At 47.9% G+C, this 20,444-nt stretch overlaps 1 protein-coding gene across 2 annotated transcripts in view; it reads right to left on the bottom strand.

The window, feature by feature from the left end:
* Positions 1-7,710: 7,710 nt before the first annotated feature.
* The window catches only part of mtss1 (MTSS I-BAR domain containing 1), a 64,968-nt gene continuing 52,234 nt past the window's right edge, over positions 7,711-20,444 (bottom strand). Inside the window, exons 9-14 of one of the 2 annotated variants that reach the window (XM_061219610.1) lie at positions 19,155-19,249; positions 18,349-18,460; positions 15,297-15,434; positions 13,016-13,172; positions 11,539-11,565; positions 7,711-10,783 (exon numbers count right to left, since the gene is read on the bottom strand). In XM_061219610.1, coding sequence (XP_061075594.1) covers positions 9,630-10,783; positions 11,539-11,565; positions 13,016-13,172; positions 15,297-15,434; positions 18,349-18,460; positions 19,155-19,249 — 1,683 coding nt within the window. In that variant the 3' untranslated portion in view covers positions 7,711-9,629. The remainder of the gene's footprint in view (positions 10,784-11,538; positions 11,566-13,015; positions 13,173-15,296; positions 15,435-18,348; positions 18,461-19,154; positions 19,250-20,444) is intronic. The other variant, XM_061219611.1, reaches the window with a different exon arrangement.

The following is a 20,444-nucleotide window of genomic DNA, read 5'->3' as shown; positions in this document are numbered from 1 at the left end:
TTATTAATAAACAGCTCAAAACTAAAGACGATAAAATGCCTCAGCGTTCAGTTAAGTTTCACATGAACCCAGGTTTAGTTCATAATCACAGATAAAAGGCAAAACCAGAGCAAGCGCACTCCACAGTTTCCTGTGTCAGGGAACTGAAAGCACAAAAACATATCCTGAACACTATAGCACCTCTTGAGTTTGAACATGGGTAGGTGGGGGAAATATTTCACACGACTATTCAAATGGAAATTGTGAATGAATGACGGTATTTGCGTAATTCAAATGTAATGTGGATGTGAACAGTAGTATGTAAACTATGTTCTTGCAACTGATGAATCAGTAGCTGAGTGACTGTGTGTGTGTGTGTGTGTGTGTGTGTGGGGGGGGGTGATTCATTTTTTTGGAAATCTCAAATTAGCTGTTTTTTACCGACACGCTAATGCAGAAAACAATAAACATCCAAGACCAAATGCATATTTTAAAAAATGTAGGTCGCCTAAGACTTTTGCAGATTACTGTATACTGTATATACATGATCCCCCCAGGTGTTAATGTTATATGTAATAACTGATTACAGATTATTTTATTATTAATAACAGACTAACAGATTATTTAATTTCACTAAATTAGTGAAGGCAAACGGATCCAACTGTTCGGGTAATGAAGCCATCTGCGTTAATTTAGCGCAACAGCCAATGAAATTGTAGAATTGTGAGCTCAGCCGGGATGAAAGAACTGTGGGCATCCCTGGTGCTGTCGGACAGAGCCAAACCCCATCTCATCAGATCCCACCTGCCCTGCTCTGTACTACTCAACCAAAGTGTGTTGCTCAGACTGGTTAGTTTTCCCTGCCAATGCCACCACACGCACTCACACAGAACTGCAGATGGGCTGCAGCCTCTCCCTGGTGCTGGGTGTGTGTGTGTGTGTGTGTGTGTGTGTGTGTGTGTGTGTGTGTGTGTGTGTGTGTGTGTGTGTGTGTGTGTGTGGGGGGTACGCTAAGTATTACACACAGGCAGCGTATGGGGCCACCATGGGTTTTTGGCAGCAAACCCTGTTCCTGTTCTCTAATCATAGGCACAGAACATCCTATTACAGAGAGAGAGAGACAGAAACAGAGAGAGGGGGAAGGCAAGGAGCGAGAGGGAGAGAGAGAGGTACAGCCAGTGATAGTGAGAGAGAGACACAGCAAGAGAGGATAATAGTGAGAGCAAAAGTGAGACAGAGTGCGAGAGTATTAGAGAGGAGGGAGGCAGAGAGAGACAGGCGAGATGGAGAGACAGTGAGAAAGAGAGGAGAGGAGGGAGTGAGAGGAAGAGACAGGAGAGAAGGAGAGAAGGATAGGGAGAAGACCGCATGAGAAAGAGAAGAGGGAGAGGGACAGGAGAGAGACAGAGAGAAATGGGAAGAGGAGGGACGGAGGGAGAGAGGGACAGGGAGAAAGAGAAGATAGGAATGAGGGAGAGGATTCTAGGCTGATGTGGCCGATGGGGTCTCTTCTCCTCCTGTATGATCTCCTCTCCAGCGATTTCACTCAAAGAACCTCATTCAGTGACGCTCGCTCAATCTCAAATACACACGGCCGCTTGTGCTAAGAATACACCTCTGCCAAACACCCTAACTGCATCAGCTGCTTATGTTTATTCATTCACCAAGGCATTCGCCCCCAGGGACCTGCTGGATGACTTTCAGACAGCTCCAAACTCCCACCATGTTTAATGTCTAGAGCAGGGCTGCCCAACCCTGTTCCTCGCGATCTGCTAGCCTGTAGGTTTTCACTCCATCCTAGTGGTCACTCCAGATGTGCTTTTGAGTAGGCAAATGTTAGCGAATTTTTTTTCTGTTTGCCACAAACATTAGCTAACGTTAGATAGCAGTTTGAAAAGGTAGTGGACAGTGAACAAAAATGGCTACTGGTGGGGAAAACGCAGAGAGAACAAAAGTTGACAATTTTTTGGCTGTTCTAATACACTTTAATCAATGTAATATTTACCTTAAAAAAGTCATCACAGGAAAGCAAGGAATCAGCTAAGTAGCATTTTAATATTCTAAGTTGCTACCATTTGTTAATTTAAAATTGTTCAACAGTCACGGTTTGCTGCAAACATAGTCCGCTGTGAACGTTCGCGGTCTTGAACACACGTCTGGTCCTGTTGAGCTGCAGGGAGTGCTGGCTTTGTTACTCAGCTCTTAATTGATCAATTAAAGCAGTTAATGACACAGTGAACTCACCTTACCTGCTTTCTCGGGTCTGAATTGGTCGCTGATATTAAGGCGAAAACAAAAACCCGCACACCCTGCGGCTCTCCAGGACCAGGAGTAAGAACCACTACTCCAACCCGAACAAAGGACACCTCATTCAACCACTAGAGCAGGGCTGCCCAACTGTTCCCGAAGATCAACAGTCCTGTAGGTTTTCAATCCAACCATAACAAAGCACACCTCGTTCGACAGCCAGAGGTCACCTTGAGCTGCTAATTAGTCGGATATGACAAATTAGGGTTGAAGAGAAAACTTAGAGGATGGTAGATCTCCAGGAATAGGGTTGGGCAGCCCTACTAGCTGTTGAACGAGGTGTGCTTTGTTAGGTTGAAGAGAAAACCTAGAGCAGGGGTGGGCAATCCCAGTCCTGGAGGGCCAATGTGTATGCAGGTTTTTGTTTCCACCAATTGCCCTGGCTAAATGAGCTAATTGGCCGTATACACCAACACTAGTTCACTCAGATTAGATCACAGTAAAACCGTATCATACAGGGACACAAGAACAGTCTTTGACTGGCATTAATGCCTTCATCAAGAAATGTAGGTGAAATATCAGATGGCATAAATGTTAGAGCTAATGAAGTAATTAAGGCCAGAGGTTGACATGAAAACCAGAAACAGATACGGCCCTCATTGCCCACCTCTGACCTAGAGGATGGTGGATCTCCAGGAACAGGGTTGGGCAGCCCTGGTCTAGATGATCAACAATGAACCTAGTGTTTTGGGAAATGACTACAGCCCTGTGGGGGAAGAAAATCTATACATACATTTATACAAACAGTCAATAACAGACCTAGACACATCAGTGAACAGTGTCACATAATCAGTACAGCATGGTATTCATTTTGGATACATTGTGCAAATTGCATCCAGGTGACGGAATTGGCAGAATTCCTTTCATCCCGCTGCCGTACCGAACTCATCCGGAGCGCTGCAAGGGAATTTGGGAGTGGGAATGAGCTACCTGGGAAAGCGGAGCGGGGCGCGCAGGGCGTGGAGCGAGCCTGCAGGCGCTTCTCACGGTGTCGCGCGCGATAGCGGATCACCGTCCGCATCAAACGCATTAGTCACCGTGAAACCGCACGTTTCACAAAGCCGCTACAGGAAGAGGACCTGGGATGGCAGTCTCAGCGATGACCAGAGCAGTTACTTACCCTGCTGTAAAATCAGAGCAGTTACTTACCCTGCTGTAAAATCAGAGCAGTTACTTACCCTGCTGTAAAATCAGAGCAGTTACTTACCCTGCTGTAAAATCCGGCTTCAAAATTGAGCTGGGCAAGCTGGTCATAAGATGGTCTAGCTGGGTATGAGCTGGTCAAGCAACTACTGGTGGGAGCTTGTCTGAGCTGGGCAAAGCAGCTACCAAAACAGTTGACCAGTTCCAAAACATAGGTTGAGCTGGTCAAACTATGTCAAGCTGGGAGCTGGTCTGAACGGGTCAACCAGCTACAAGCTGTTTTTCCAAACAAAGCTTGAGGTGTCTTTTTCAGCAGGGTACTATGGTCTGAAATAGGTTAACACTGTTCTGGGTTTGATCCTCTCAGCATGGAGTTAGCATGTTCTCCCTGTGTTTGCATGGATCTCCTCCCACACTCAAAGACATGCACGTCAGGTTAGGTACACTCCTACTACTACCCTTGACCAAGGCACTGACTGAGAACTGGAGCTGGTCCCTTGGAACTGCACTGTAGCTCCCCACTGCTCCTAAATAACTAGGATGGGTCAGATGCAGAGGATCAATTACCCCATGGGGTACAATAAAGTATATGTCTTATATAAGAGTGAACCAGCTTTGATATATACAGCAATTTTATAAAAAAGAACAATAGCTGTGCCTCATATAGCTAGCATTCCCAAACCTGTCCCTCTTATAGCTAGCATTCCCAAACCTGTCCCTCTGATGGTTGGCATTCCCAAACCTGTCCCTCTTATAGCTAGCATTCCCAAACCTGTCCCTCTGATGGCTGGCATTCCCAAACCTGTCCCTCTAATGGCTGGCATTCCCAAACCTGTCCCTCTTACAACAGGCACAGACTCTAAAGAGTTGGGGTCTGAAACTCCAGCCCTGGAGGGCCACAGAGTCTGCAACTCCAGCAATGTAGAGGAACTTTAATGTAATTGTGTAATGTATTAAAGAGGTTCTTTGAAAGGTTGAAGTGCTCAGCAGTTGTGCCCTGGGACAAGACACTAAATATCCTGCTATGTGGACAATTATGCAAAATACAAGATATGCAAACCACGCCATCAGTATTCAAAACAAATGAATATTGTAAAACATCTCATGAAAATACAGACGTGGGTCAGTTACAATTTGGAAAGAATAACTGAAACTCTATGTAACATACACTCAGTGAGCACTTTATTAGGTATTTATATCTAAATTATTTCCATGGTCAAAGTCACTGAGATCAGATTTTCTACCCATTGTGATGGTTGATGAGAGTATTAACTTTAGCTCCTGACCCGTATCTACAGGATTGTATGCATTGCACTGCTGCCACACAATTAGCATGAATAAGTAGGTGCAATAAAGTAATTATGTTCCTAATAAAGGGCTCGGTGAGTGTATATCCTTATTATTCTAAAACCTTCGATGAGGTTACATTTAAATGTACTTTTAAAAAATTTCGAAATGGGAAAAATGAGTCCGTTTCAAATGTAAAATAACTGTATGCAAGTACGTTATTATTCTAAACATTTTCATTACGTTTAATTTTTTTAAATAATAAAAAAAGTTTTATCTTTCAATAAACTTAAAGTAACGGATTGCAAAAGCAGACCTCAGCAAGCAGTTATAAACACTTATTGAGCTACTTCTCAAATGAAAATCGCACCGCTGAGCTGTCAGATAGCCAGACTTCTGGAACGGGGATATGACACCCACCACAGAGGTGCGCCACATGACGGCCTGAAAATCTGAACACACTGGCGACGACAAATCGAGCAAGAATTCGACATGCAGCCGTTGATTCAGCGTTTAAATACCAGCGTTGCGGTTAACTTCACTACACAAGTGCCACGTCACCTTTGTCCACTAAGTGCTTTCAGCTGGCCGTGTGGATAAAATGTCTTACAACTGTTTAAACAGATCTTTCCGCATACTAGTGTTCGCTAAGCAGCAGACGCGTAATGCGGTTTTCGTTTGTTTACACAACTGTTGTGCATTATCGACCTTCTACTCCCAAATTGACTCGCTGGTAGCCTTCTCGATCCAAATCCCACAAAAACATTTTTTAAAGCTCCGTGTTTCATTGTTGCCGGATATGACGGCATTCCCAGAGGAACCGGGTTTCCATCTGGATTAGAAGTAGAGGAAGGTTCGGGCCCAGTAGCCCCCTGCGCGTCTGCCGGGAGGAGGAGCGCGGCGTGACCAGCGAGTCGGCCTCCTGGAAGTGACTCAACGATGCGCGCCACATCAAAGCGATGACTGGCGCGTGAGTCACAAGGGAACGGACGACATGACCGCGTCTCAACGCACTCAAACTCCTTTCACTGCTGCGACACAGTGCGGTGTACAGCGACTGTAACAGTATGAACAGGAATTTTACAGGAAGGCTGGAAAATTAAATTGAAAACGATGCAAAAATCACCCCCCACATAGCCTACAGGAAACCGACAAAGAAAGTTATTACGCAAAATACTGAACATACATATGCTGACCTTGTTTGAGGTCAAAACTCAATTAGCACTTTTCCTCAACCATGAAACTATGCCCCGTCTGCTGTTTATCTAAGACTGTGTAGCCTACTGAACCCTTGGTAAAATAAATTGCTTGCAGAGTCAGCGGTCGGGTGGAATAATCCATGGGTGCTTGCGCCCCCTAGTGGAGCACAGTGAGAACGCAGGTGACGCACAGAAGTGCAATCGCCATGTAATCTGTAACGTGTCATTTAGGTCAGATGAGATCATAGGCCGGTTATGATCTACAGTCACCGAGCAACGTACTGAGTCACGGTGACTGGGCAGGTATTTGTTGCTCCCTAGAAAATACAAATTTTCAGTGGGATGTGGTCAGTTATTCATCCTGGAAAGAAAATCCTAAACCTGTTTAAAAAAGAAAAAACTGATTTGTGGATTAGTAAAATGTGTCTGTACAAACTTAGTGAGTAATAGATTCCAGAGATGCTTATACAGACACAACTAAACATTAAACATTAAACATTAATAAAAATGTAGAATGTAGATTTATACTGAGAGATCAACACCCATAGAGGGTAGGGAGACGGATACATTGGAGAGGTTAAGCACACCTCAACCCAACAACTGAGCCGCCACCAGGTGAAAACACATGCCGAGTTTGCACTGGCTAGGTGCGTTTCTAACAGAAAACACTCACGTTTCTCCCTCCTTGTGATGTGAAAGTACACACTGGTACATCCTTCCAGAACACAAACTTTCCCTCGCTCCCTGTGAGAGTACATCCTTAGACTGAGCCAAGCAAGGCAAAGACACCATATCACACACAGATGTGCTTGGGCACCTGAAATCTCGTATTTTAAAGTAAAAGACAAATAAAAACCAGTTTCTTAAACTTGTGCCAAACTTCACACCGGTTTTATACCCAATCCACAAATCAAACCACTCCCACCCTGTACGAAATCGTCATCACATTAGTATGGTCACCTCCCACAGTACAGAACTGTTATAGAAATGTTTTATAAAGTTACAGTGTGTAAGGATGTGGTGGATAACAATGCTGTGCCAATGTTTCTATATTTTTGTATGTATTTAATAAAGGCAGCAGTTATCTGGAAATATGTCCAGGGTTTTAAACCTTCTTCCTTAAGGTTGGGGTTGGTTTGTGAAAAGGTTGTATTGTCATTCCATGGAAACAAAAAATGTCCTCACAACCTTTTTCCTGTTGATAAAAAAAGTGTGTAATCTGAACATAGGTTCACTGGTGGTTAAAAACAGGATAAATACAACTTTAATGTCAATCGCAACACACTGCTGAAACACTGGAAAAGGGCGCATTAAGGTTTTGTGTAAGGTGGTAATCTTTACTGTACAGTTGCAGATAAGCTCCAGACCCACCTCAAGCTCTGTCAAAGCACCTGGAGCATGCTCTCTCCCTGTAGCCCTCTGTACAGCCTCCGCTTCTGGGAGGCACAAGCAAAGGAGCTCACCTCTATCATTATACCTGGACTGTCTCAACCAGAAACCCTGTAACATGGCCCTGAGGATCGAAACCCAAGGATTACACCCTATAACACGGCCAGGTGGACCCAACCAAATAATTAAACCCTGTAACATGACCCAACCCAAGGATTACAACCCTGTAACATGGTCCTGATGATCCAACCCAAGGATTACACCCTGTTACATGGCCTGGGTCTTTCCTTTTTCAGCCAACGGTACAGCCTATGAACTGGAGAAGGAAGCTTGACTGAGCATGTACAAATCATTCGATTCACTTGTGGGAATTAAAAAGACATGGGTCTTACAAAAAACAAGAATCTTTAGATTAAATTATATTTATTTACTTGAAAGGAAAGATCTTTGAAAGTCTGTCTCATGTATGCAGTTAAAGCAACAAAAAGATTGTGTACACATTTTTTTTTTAATTTAAGAAAACAATAAAATAAATAAAAATGAACTGGTTTCATTCTTATTCTGTTGAAACAAACACCAAATCAGACAGGCATTTACTGACCACCACACGCCCCACTCTGGTCATGAGAACCTTACTGCTAATGACAGTGTGCTTTTGCTTAGATCAGTCCCACACAATGCTCCTGCACAGGAGAAAACTCAGCCTTTATATATTGGATGTTCCTCGTAGCCGTGCACATGGCCCAGTTCGAAGCTGCACTTGAAATGCATTGTGTTCGATTTCGGGGCCTCGTGCGACTTCTATGAAGCTATAGCAGAATGTTGTACAGCAAATGAGGGAGCAGGAAGCTGTAAATGAGGAAGCAGGAAGTTGTAAAGTTGGGAGCAGGAAGTTGTAAATGAGGAAGCGGGAAGTCGTAAAGGTGGGAGCAGGAAGTCGTATAGGTGGAAATCGTACAGCAGTAATCACATCAGAACTGTGAAGGGATATGAACCGCGTAATGCGGCACACTTTTAACACAAAACAAGCATTACCTGCAACAAAATACAAGCGCAAACTCCTTTAAAAAAGGCTCTGGAACTCAAAAGTTACACTTTTTCTTGAAAGCGTGAAGGCTCACCCCGTTTGAGCCACAACAGAACCCTCCTTTTATAAATACCCATCTGCAGAAAGGACTAACTTCCCAAGCAAGCAAATGTAAGCTTTTATTACTGTAAAATTACCTGATTTCCTGCAAGAGGTGTCACCTTTTAAAATGAGAAGCGCGAGGGGAAACAGACAGGGTTTTATTGATTGAAATGAGGCAAACATCGATAAATCAGGCTAGCACAGACATCCCAGCATCCGCAAGAAAACTCCCGTAGACTTTGAGCCGGTCACGACCAACGGTGGCATTACATCATTACAGAGTGAGCAGGTCCACTGCACATAGAAGCACACCAGCGCCCAGAAAAGTACCGGAACTCCCGGCCCAATGAAGGATCGCTCCCGTATCGGAACCTCCCCGCTGTCAGCCGGGACGCGTCTCGTGAGCGCCCCCCAAGTGGTCAGAGCATGAAAACACGGGGAGGTGAATACGGTAATCCACGTTACGATGAGGAGGCGCAAAAGGTGGCAGGTTTCTCAACCTCTTCCATCTTCTGTCCATTTCGCCCGGCCTGAAACAAAATCTCAGTCTCGTTCCGATTTGGGTTTGTCCCCGACAGCCACCCAACATCGCCCGTCCCAGAACGGAGCCAGGGCGGAGGTCCGTTACAAAAATAGACGCCCAGCTCGTTCGAAGACGAAGACGCCAGTGTCGCGCCATCTAATAAAACTAAATACCATTAAGTCTCCAGTTCAATTTCGATTATGCTAAATATATACAAATGTCTTTTAAACGTTCGCTTTTCGTCCGAACCTCCACGGGCGATTTAAGACTATGTGCTAAGTAAGCAAGGCAATCATTTAAAATATATACTTCTGCAGCAACCACACGGACGTATAACTTAGCTTTCAGGAGCGAAGTTTGAAAGAGCCGCAAGCGTTTGTTGAACTGCTGGAAAACAGGCCACGGTTTCCGTGGCGATGCTGAATCACGGCGGGTAAGAGTCATCGCCAGCAACAAGAGTCTTTTTAACAGCACAAACGGCAAAAAAAAAAACCTCTGCAAATTCCCCAAATCTACAAAAAACAAACAAATGAACAGAGAAATATGAAACAAACAGGAAAATCTGAAATGAACAGGGAACAGGAAACAAAACTGAATTCAGCTCGATTTGTTGGGAGGGGTGATGCGCTCGGTTGAAGGTGATTGGGTGTGACGGGGGTTGGGCGGAGCACAGTTAATGGTGATTGGGCGGGATCATGGGAGCCGAGCGGTCATTGGTCAGAGTCCGGCGGAGTTTCACGCCGCGGATCTGAGACAGCATGTCCCCGCCCCCCGATGGCTCCGCCTCCTGAGCGGCTTGGTCTGGCGGGGGGGTCGTTACCGTGCCGACAGGGGTGGGGCTGTAGAGGGCGTGCTGCGCCTGCGGGTGGAGCTGCTGCTGGAGCTGGAGGTGCTGAGGGGGCAGGATGTGGGGCTGCTGGGGCAGGTGGGGCTGTCGGGGCAGATTCTGTGGGGGCAGATTCTGTTGGTGCGGGTGGGGCTGCCGGGGCAGATGCTGCTGCTGCTGCTGTTGCTGCTGCTGCTGCTGTTGCTGTTGCTGTTGGGGCAAATACTGCTGCTGGGGCAGTTGTTGCACCTGGGGCAAATGCTGCGGCTGTTGGGGCAGATGCTGTTGCTGCTGGGGCAGATGTTGCGGCTGTTGGGGCAGATACTGTGGTTGTTGGGGCAGATACTGCGGTTGTTGGGGCAGATGCTGTTGTTGTTGGGGCAGATGCTGTTGTTGTTGGGGCAGATACTGCTGTTGTGGGGGCAGATGCTGTTGTTGTTGGGGCAGATACTGCTGTTGTGGGGGCAGATGCTGTTGTTGTTGGGGCAGATGCTGTTGCTGGGGCAGATACTGCTGTTGCTGGGGCAGATTGTGCTGTTGCTGGGGCAGATGGTGCTGGAGCGGCTGGGGTAGTTGGGGCTTGCTGGCCGTCGGGGGCGGCTGCCCTTGCCCCGGCAGGGCCTGGGGGGGTATGCAGGTGTAGTAGGGGGAGGCGGAGGGCGGGGCGGAGCTGAGGCTCTGAGTGGAGGTGCACAGGTTCTGCCGGGAGTGGGACAGGGGCACCTGGGGAGTGCAGATGGGGATGGGGACGCCCCCGCTGATGGTGCCCCGGCGGAAGTTGGGCTTGGTGGAGGGCTTGCGGCGGATGGTGGCCACGTGGCTCTGGCCCATGAGCGGCTCGGGTTCGGCCAGGAGGCTGACCGTGGAGGCGGGCCGCTTGCTCTGGAACAGCTTGCGGTAGTTCTGGCCCAGGTCGCTGTTGCGCGGGATGGTGGAGGACCGGTCGAATTCAGGGTGCTCGTGCGCCTCCTCGCCTCCGTGCAGGGAGATGTAGTCGTAGTCTGCGGGACCGGGGCGGGGGGGGGAGAGAGGTGATGTTAGCGTTAGCATTAGCGCCGGCACAGAAAGACTCCAACTCCCATAGTCCTGTGCAGTTCGGTGTGGGCGGGACCGTCCGTCTCTCACTACTTGGGAGATCAGCAGCCCAAACACACCGGCCTTTGGTCTTTTTAACACACAGCAGCCTTTTTACCAAACACGCTGGCTTTTTAACCAAACACACCGGCCTTTTTACAAAACATGGCGGCCTTTTTACAAAACACGCCGGCCATTTTACCAAACACACCATCCTGCGACAGCAGACACGTCCCTTTAGACAAGCAGCTAACACAGGGTAACACAAGGTCACGGCATGACTTAGCACAGGCCGCTTGCCGCAAAGCTAACCTTGCATTTCCCTACTGAAGCATGCGGGGCCCAATGACGTCACGCGACATTAGGTCACTCTCTGAAGGAAGTGGACAGCCGATAAGGGCCGAGCCAGCGGGCCTGGAAGAGGGTTCAATGACCTGCTATCGGCTCAAAAGCAGGCGCAGAGGGCAAGCGGCCCGGCTGAGACCGCCACACACAGACAGCTCATGTCATGAATAGGCCACACACCGTGGCCCAAACGCACAGCCAGAACCCTGTAGCCTTTTACTTTTTTGGCAGAAAGTACTGAACCAACTCAGCTTTCAATGTTTCTAAGAACAGAAATGCAGAGCAAAAAAAAAAAAAAAAAAAAAAAAGGGAAATTCTATAATATACAGAAACCTACCATAAAGAGGAGGTTCTTTCTTTACAGCTGAAAAAGAATATAGAATTACATTTAACGTATACACAATTAAAAATTATTTTACAGTGCCGTGAAAAAGCATTTGTCCGCTGCCTGATTTAATCTATTATTGCGGATTTGTTTTTGCTTTCAGATCTTTAGATAAAATGTAATATGAGACAAAGGACACCAGAATAAACACAAAATGCATATCTCATCAAATCATATATTTTTACAATTATTACTTAATTTATTTACTTATTCATTTATTTCTGCTGAAGGAGAGCTAAACAAGCAGATAATTAGCAGAAATTGATTGCAACCAAAAGCTTCCTAGAATTTTTTTATCCGTTTTTCACATCGCTGTGGAGGAATTTTAGCCCACTCTTCTTTGCAAAACTGCTTTCAACTCGACAAATGCGGTTTCCGTTTACTCAGGTTTCCTTCGTCTAAAATAAAATTTCGTCTTAAAATCTGAAACCATTCCGTGTGACAAACGTGCAGCGATAAAGGAAATTAGGAAGGGGGTAAAAACCTTTCCACGGGACTGTATTTTTTAATAGTATCAAACAGGTTACAGACGTTTACTGATGTTCAATGAGGTGTCGGAAATGGCATAAAAACACGGGTAAGCTGCGTGATGTTTGGCTTGGCTTCCGCCGTCCGAAACGGACCAGACATCCTGCGTCGTCCGGGACAGACGCTCGCGCGCGCACGTGCCGTAACCATGACGATATGCGGCATGAGCCGGGGGAGGTGACAGGCAGAGACAGTCAGACAGACACAGACGGGCAGAGGGACGGACAGGCGGGTTGAAAAGGGATAAACAGGCAGAGGAGGTGGGCAGGGTCTCTGTTCTGTGTGCGTAGCAGCCAGGCTCAGCTTGAAGTGACAGTGCACAAACCAAAAAAAAACAAAATCTATGGATACGTCATTTTTCAACTTTCAATACCGTGTAAAACACACCCAAAGATGACCTTGAATATGAGGTAAACATTGTCCTCACTAAGACCTCATTTGGACAGTGACTGGGTCAATAATATCAGATGACAGTTGCCTCAGGATCGTATTATCCAAATAAATGATTTAAACTCAGGTCACGCCCTCACAATGTTGTTCTTCAGAACAATCTAAAGCTTTTCTGCTGTGTGCAAACACTGCTTTTAGCTGCAGAGATAATATCAGCAAAGGTGTAAACGCACTGTTCAGCGCCCACTTGAGCCACAATGGCTCTGTCTTGTTTAGAAGTCACTGGGAGGCCATTTCGGCTCCACATTTCCACAAGCTAGCTGCAGGTAGCCGGATATCCCATTGTTTTTGGGTGTGGGCGCTAACTGCGCTAGCAGGCCGGCAGTCGACTGGGTGCGCAGTACGCGGTACTGAAAGGCAAGGGAACCGTTGCAGGGGGAGAAGGGTGGGGAGCGGGCGGGGGGGGGTCATGCGGTTGGGAGGGAGGGTTCATGCTGGGGGCAGGGCTGACCGTGGGAGGGGATGGTGTCCTCGGAGCAGGAGGGCGTGGTGGTCTGCGTGCTGTAGCCACTGGAGCAGTGCAGCGAGTCGTGGCTGGTGCGCGGGGCGTCCGAATTCAGCCCCCCTCCGCCCAACGTGAGAGCCAGCTGCTCCCGCGCCGTCTGGGGCTGCAGAGACATTCACACAGCGCCATTTTACCACCACCTAGCACCTTTAGCATTCATATAGCAATTTACTGCCATGTAGCACCTTTAGCATTCATATAGCACTTTACCGCCACCTAGCACCTTTAGCATTCATATAGCACTTTACCACCACCTAGCACCTTTAGCATTTATATAGCACTTCACCACCAACTAGCCTTTTACTGACACCTAGCGCCTTCAGCATTTATATAGCATCTTTTACCACTACGTAGTGGTGTTCTTTTCTGTCTTGTGTGTGACTTACACTGTAATGGCACTTATGTATAGATTGTATAGATATTGTTACTTGTATAGATATTGTTGTTTTTTATTGGCTGCTGTATTGTTGTACTCAGGGTATTCTAGCTGCCAACTGTGGTATGCTAGTTTGGAAGTTGATTGTACTCTTCAAGGATTCTGATTATCTGTATGTTTACACTAGGACTCGGAACTGTACTGTCCTCTCAGGTCCTCTTAGCACTCATACTTGTGTTTGATTTGCACTTCGTTGTACGTCGCTCTGGATAAGAGCGTCTGCTAAATGCCATGTAATTTAATGTAATGTAATGTAATGAGATGTGCCTTTATATTTTGCTAGGCATTTTCAGCCGTTCAGCACCCCCAATTTTGTGTGAAGAGTGTGATATGAGATACAATTAACTGAAATGTAATAATTTTATTTAGTTTAAAATGTAAGATTTAAGAGTCAGTAAAGTTTCATATGTTTCATAATCATCGACCTTGCCACATAGTGACTTTTGAATTGCATGCTGACGTGTAACATACACTTCCTCTCACTTGACCTGTGCTGCCACCTACTGGTGACGGAAAACATAACATCAACTTTTATCGATGTAGAAATCCCTGTAAAAATCATATTAATTTGACCTCACTGTTCTAATGCTTCCCTTACACTCTATCACTATTAACTATTAACTATAATAATTATATTTATTCACATGTTGTTGCCATGTTCTTTTGATGTGCAGGTTTGAAAGAATTCAGTGGGATGTCCATGTTTCAAAACTCATCTGAGATTGTCACAGTTTTGTGGAGACAATCAATGAGCAACTCTTACATTACTGACATCCTCCCTATCCTATAACAATTCATTAAGACAAGTGTGAGTGACAGGGCTCAGCGTGTGAGTGACAGGGTCCAGTGTGAGTGACAGGGCTCAGAGTGTGAGTGACAGGGTCCAGTGTGAGTGACAGGGTCCAGTGTGAGTGACAGGGTCCAGTGTGAGTGACAGGGTCCAGAGTGTGAGTGACAGGGTCCAGAGTGTGAGTGACAGGGTCCAGAGTGTGAGTGACAGGGCTCAGAGAGTGAGTGACAGGGCTCAGAGAGTGAGTGACAGGGTCCAGTGTGAGTGACAGGGCTCAGAGAGTGAGTGACAGGGTCCAGTGTGAGTGACAGGGTCCAGAGTGTGAGTGACAGGGCTCAGAGAGTGAGTGACAGGGTCCAGAGTGTGAGTGACAGGGTCCAGTGTGAGTGACAGGGTCCAGTGTGAGTGACAGGGTCCAGTGTGAGTGACAGGGTCCAGTGTGAGTGACAGGGTCCAGAGTGTGAGTGACAGGGCTCAGAGAGTGAGTGACAGGGCTCAGAGAGTGAGTGACAGGGCTCAGAGAGTGAGTGACAGGGTCCAGAGTGTGAGTGACAGGGTCCAGTGTGAGTGACAGGGTCCAGTGTGAGTGACAGGGTCCAGTGTGAGTGACAGGGTCCAGTGTGAGTGACAGGGTCCAGAGTGTGAGTGACAGGGCTCAGAGAGTGAGTGACAGGGCTCAGAGTGTGAGTGACAGGGCTCAGAGAGTGAGTGACAGGGTCCAGTGTGAGTGACAGGGTCCAGAGAGTGAGTGACAGGGTCCAGAGAGTGAGTGACAGGGCTCAGAGTGTGAGTGACAGGGCTCAGAGTGTGAGTGACAGGGCTCAGAGAGTGAGTGACAGGGTCCAGTGTGAGTGACAGGGTCCAGAGTGTGAGTGACAGGGTCCAGAGTGTGAGTGACAGGGCTCAGAGTGTGAGTGACAGGGCTCAGAGAGTGAGTGACAGGGTCCAGAGTGTGAGTGACAGGGCTCAGAGTGTGAGTGACAGGTCCTGTGGACACTCACCTTGCTGGAGGTGGACATGGCGCGGGCCCTCTCTGTGGGGTGGGCGTAGGGGATGTGAGGGGGGGGCATGGCGGTGCCGTTCTCAGTGCCAGCAGAGCCCTGCTGCCTGGGAGGCAGGCAGTTAGGCAGGCCCTGCTCCTGGAACACAGACACACAGCACAGCTCACACTGGGGCTGGAAACCGCAATGCAACGGCCTCACCGGGTCACGACATGGCAGGCAGACATGACCATGTCAGGATAGGCAGGCCAGGTTATGACACCACAGGCAGACAAGGCCGTGTCACGATACAGAAACCAGCTCATGTCACGATATCCATGTCACATCACCACTGGCAGTCCAGATTATGACACGGTAGGCGGCCAAGTCACGTCAAGACAGGCAGGCCACATCACATCAGGATTGCTAGACGGGGTCACGTCACGATAGGCAGACCACGTCACGACAGACAGACCAAGTTATGACACACTAGGCAGTCCACTTCACATCAAGACAGGAAGACCACATCACATCAGGAAAGGCAGACCAGGTCATGTCACGACAGGCAGCCTACATCACAATACAGGTAGAACAGGCAGGCCAGGTCACAACCTGACAGGCAGACCACAGGCAAGCCACCTCATGTCACAATAGGCAGACCACATCACTTCACAACAGGCAGACCAGGGTACAACAGTCCTGTATTGAAATGCCTTTGACATGCAGAACCCTGAGATCACTGAATCACGGCCGGACATGGACATGAGCAAATACGCTGATTATAGACACTCAACCACTGACTAGTACACACACACACACCCACACACACACACGTACACACACACACACACACACACACCCACACCCACACACACACAGATACACAGATACACACAGATGCACGTATACACACACACACACACACACACACAGATACACAGATACACACAGATACACAAATACACACAGGCGCACGTATACACACACACACACACACACACACACACAGATACACACAGATACACACAGATGCACGTATACACACACACACACACACACACACAGATACACACAGACGCACGTACACACACACACACACAGATACATACAGATGCACGTATACACACACACAGATATAGATACAGATACACACAGATACACATATACATAGACACACAGATACACGTATGTGTACACACACACACAGATACAGATACACACGTACACATATGTGTACACACACACACACACACACACACACACACACACACGCACAGATACACGTATACATACAAACACACACGGATACACAGACACACACACACATATACAGACACAGACACAGATACACATATACACATATACAGACAGACACAGACACACACACACACATGCGCGCAGCTCACAGTTCTCCTGAGGCGGGCGGGGCCGTGGGCGTGGGCGTGGGCGTGCGCGTGGGCGTGCACGCGGGCGCGGCCGAAGCGAGTGGCGGTGGGCGAGTTCCCCTCGCTCACGGAGCGGGGCCCCTCCCAGCCCGAGCAGCGCACCATGGGGCTGGCCGAGCGCTGCGGTGGAGGCGGGGCCAGCGGGGGAAAGAGAGGGGGCGGGGTTTTAAACAACACGCGCCACCGTTAGCCACGACCCCAAACGACCTCAAACGACCTCAAACGACCTCAAACGACCTCCTACGCTCCGCGTCACGGCTTCAGCAACAACAGCAGCCCGGTTAAACGCATCACATGCCAAAGCAGCGCCACAGCCAATCAGAGAGCGGCACCAGAATGGCCACTCCCATCGGGCTTGAAAGCAAGCTCAGGCATCCGTCCTTCTTCAACAAACCATGTAAAGGGACGCAGGAACTTCAGACGCTACAACCTTTACTTGCGCAAAAGCTCGGTCCGTGTCAGCAAGCGTAATTGTGGCCGAAACAAAGCAAAACCATTTATCTCATTCCTGTTCAGAAGTTAAGGAGAAGCTGAACTATGGCTGCTGTGAAAATAACCCTTACTTTAGTCAAAGAAGATTGGAGGCCTGTCCAGCCACGGCCATTTTAACCTGAAATGCCTCCCTTGAGAGAACCAAAATGGAGGGTCAGTATGGCAGCCAGAGAGGCAGCAGGAGCTCTTACCCACAGGGACTTGGACAGTGGAAGTGAACATAATGGCATCTGACAAATACATGAAATACAGGGACGTGGTAATACGTAACGGTTTTCAAATATTCAAATACCTTTCTACACTTTACTGAGCTTGTCTGGTGCATTTGAACCAATGAAGTGCAAACCTCACATTCTGGTCCTATTGGTTGGTTCCATTGCACCAGACGAGATCAACCGAGCACAGAAAAGCATGTGAATCCAAAACAATTACACATCAGACCCCGGTGCTAGAGCATCAACCCAAGTTACCCCAGGAACAAACCCTGGCCTGGAGACAAAGTTTCCCAGGTTAGCAAGTGCACTTACAGCATCACTAATGTAAACTAACAAAACAAGAAACTAAATTCTAAATCCATTAAAAACCCAACACCCAGAGCTTTTACGGGAGATAGCAGGATTTCAGAGGGAAGGCCAAATGCTCCCAGGGACATCTAGGGTTGGAAAAACAGGAATTCCTGAAGGGCCCCACAGTGTGATACTCAAAGCCCAGGTTTAGTTATGAACAGGCGTACTGTACCTGAGAGGTGGGTATAGAAGGTGTACTGTACCTGGGAGGTGGGTGGAGGGGGTGTACTGTACCTGGGAGGTGTGGGGGAGGAGGTGTACTGTACCTGGGAGGTGTGGGGGAGGAGGTGTACTGTACCTGGGAGGTGGGTGGAGGAGGTGTACTGTACCTGGGAGGTGTGGGGGAGGTGGGTGGAGGTGGTGTACTGTACCTGGGAGGTGGGTGGAGGGGGTGTACTGTACCTGGGAGGTGGGTGGAGGGGGGTGTACTGTACCTGGGAGGTGGGTGGAGGAGGTGTACTGTACCTGGGAGGGTGGGTGGAGGAGGTGTACTGTACCTGGGAGGTGGGTGGAAGAGGTGTACTGTACCTGGGAGGTGTGGGGGAGGTGGGTGGAGGAGGTGTACTGTACCTGGGAGGTGTGGGGGATGTGGGTGGAGGCGGGTCGGAGGTGGATGCCGTCCACAGCACTGGATATCGAGTCGAGAGAGGGAACATGGCGCACTGAGGTAGGCTGGTAGTTACTGTGGGCCAGAGAGCAGCAGTGGGGGGTTAATACTCAAGCTCACCAGCAGAGGGCAGCAGCAGCAGCTCAATGCCTCATACAGAACTTCAGGTTACTGGCAACCTGTGCTGTGTCTGTGATAAAGGTCCTGACATAACTGGAAAAACATGCATCAAGGTGTGTTTATTTGTGTGTTTAATGATGTGTATGTGCGTGTGTGCGTAAGAGAGAAAGAAACTGTGCGTGCATGTGAGAGAGATGGTGCGTGTGTGTGCATGCATGTGCGTGAGAGTGTGTGTGCGTGTGTGTGCGTGTGTGTGTGAGTGTCTGTGAGTGTGCGTGTGCGTGTGTGTGTGTGTGTGTGCGTGTGCGTGTGTGTGAGTGTGCGAGTGTGTGTGTGTGTGTGTGTGAGTGTGCGTGTGTGTGAGTGTGCGTGTGTGTGTGTGAGTGTGAGTGTGTGTGTGAGTGTGTGAGTGTGCGTATGTGTGAGTGTGCGTGTGTGTGTGTGTGTGTGTGAGTGTGTGTGTGAGTGTGTGTGTGAGTGTGTGTGTGTGTGTGTGAGAGAGAGAGAGAGAGAGAGAGAGAGAGAGAGAGAGAGAGAGAGAGAGAGAGAGAGAGAGGAGAGAGAGAGAGAGAGAGAGAGAGAGAGAGAGAGAGAGAGAGAGAGAGAGAGAGAGAGAGAGAGAGAGAGAGATAAGTATAAGTACACAAACCTGCTGATGCTGCTTTTTCGGGACAGTGTGCCAGGGGAGGCAGGGGGTGTCTGATAACTGTAGCTGTAATCAGAGCCCTTCAGGTCCAGAATCACCTGGGAAAACAGAAACACACAAGTCACACCAACACTAACCCTCTACCAGACCTGGGTTAAATACACAAATGTTTCGAATTGTTTTGAACGAGGCAACATTGACTCAGGAGGTAAGAGCGGTCATCTGGCAGTTGGAGACTTGACGGTTCAATCTCCCACAATGACCCTGAGCAAGACACCTAACCCCCAATTGCTCTCGATGAGCTGGTTGGTGCCTTGCATGGCAGCCAATCGCTGTTGGTGTGTGAGTGAATGGGAGAACGAGAGGCATCAATTCTAAAGCACTTAGGATAAAAGCCCTATATAAATGCAGTCCATTTAACATTTGGATTAAAATACATCTCTACACTTTACCAAGCTTGTCTGGTGCGTTGGAACCTATGATATACTCTCAAAAAGTGCAAACTCCATCTTCTGTTCCTCTTGGTTGGCTCAACTGCACTAGGCAAGACCAATCGAGCACTAACCCTGACACTGCTCATTCCAAAGGTAGTCCAGTAATTCAGACTCAGAGCAGAGAGGAAAATCTGCATTTTACAAGTGAAAGATTTCGGGCCTGCTGGCTCTCCTTTCCTGACCTCTTGCTTTGTTTCAGGTCAAAGGAAGTGGAAGCAAAGATACAGCAAATATAATAACCGATTTTGTCATTCATGAAGTTCACTGCAATTTTACATCCTCCGTGAAACTGGAAGTGGTGAGAACCTGTACAGAAATAACTTCCTTTATATTGCTTTAATATTTTTCTGTCTAATGCTGAAAATGACTCAGCATGTTGTTACGAAAAGCTTTTTATTCCATTAACATCGACCGTTAATCTACAGCAATTAATGTAACACTGTACATTTCAAACCGCGTGACAACTCACTTATGCAAAATGCTGTGTGTGTGTGTGTGTGCGTGTGTATGCGCATGTATGAATGTGTATGTGTGTGCTTGCGTCTGTGACTCTGCGTGCTTTTAAGTATGTGTATGTGCCTTGCATGGCTGCCTATGGTGTGAATGGGGAATGGGAGGCACTAATTGTAAAGCGATTTTGATAAAAGCGCATTAGATAAAATGCAGTCTATTTACCATTTAACATATACGTATGCGTTTGTGTGTGTATGGATGTGTGCCTGCGTGTGTGTGTGTGTGTGTGTGTGTGAGTGTGTGAGTGTGTGAGTGTTGCGTGCCTGCGTGCGTGTGTGCGTGCGTA

The sequence above is a fragment of the Conger conger genome, chromosome 14, assembly GCF_963514075.1.
Source record: "Conger conger chromosome 14, fConCon1.1, whole genome shotgun sequence".
NCBI lineage: Eukaryota > Metazoa > Chordata > Actinopteri > Anguilliformes > Congridae > Conger > Conger conger.
Note: the sequence above shows the minus strand (reverse complement) of the source record. Positions and strands in the feature narration are given on the sequence as shown.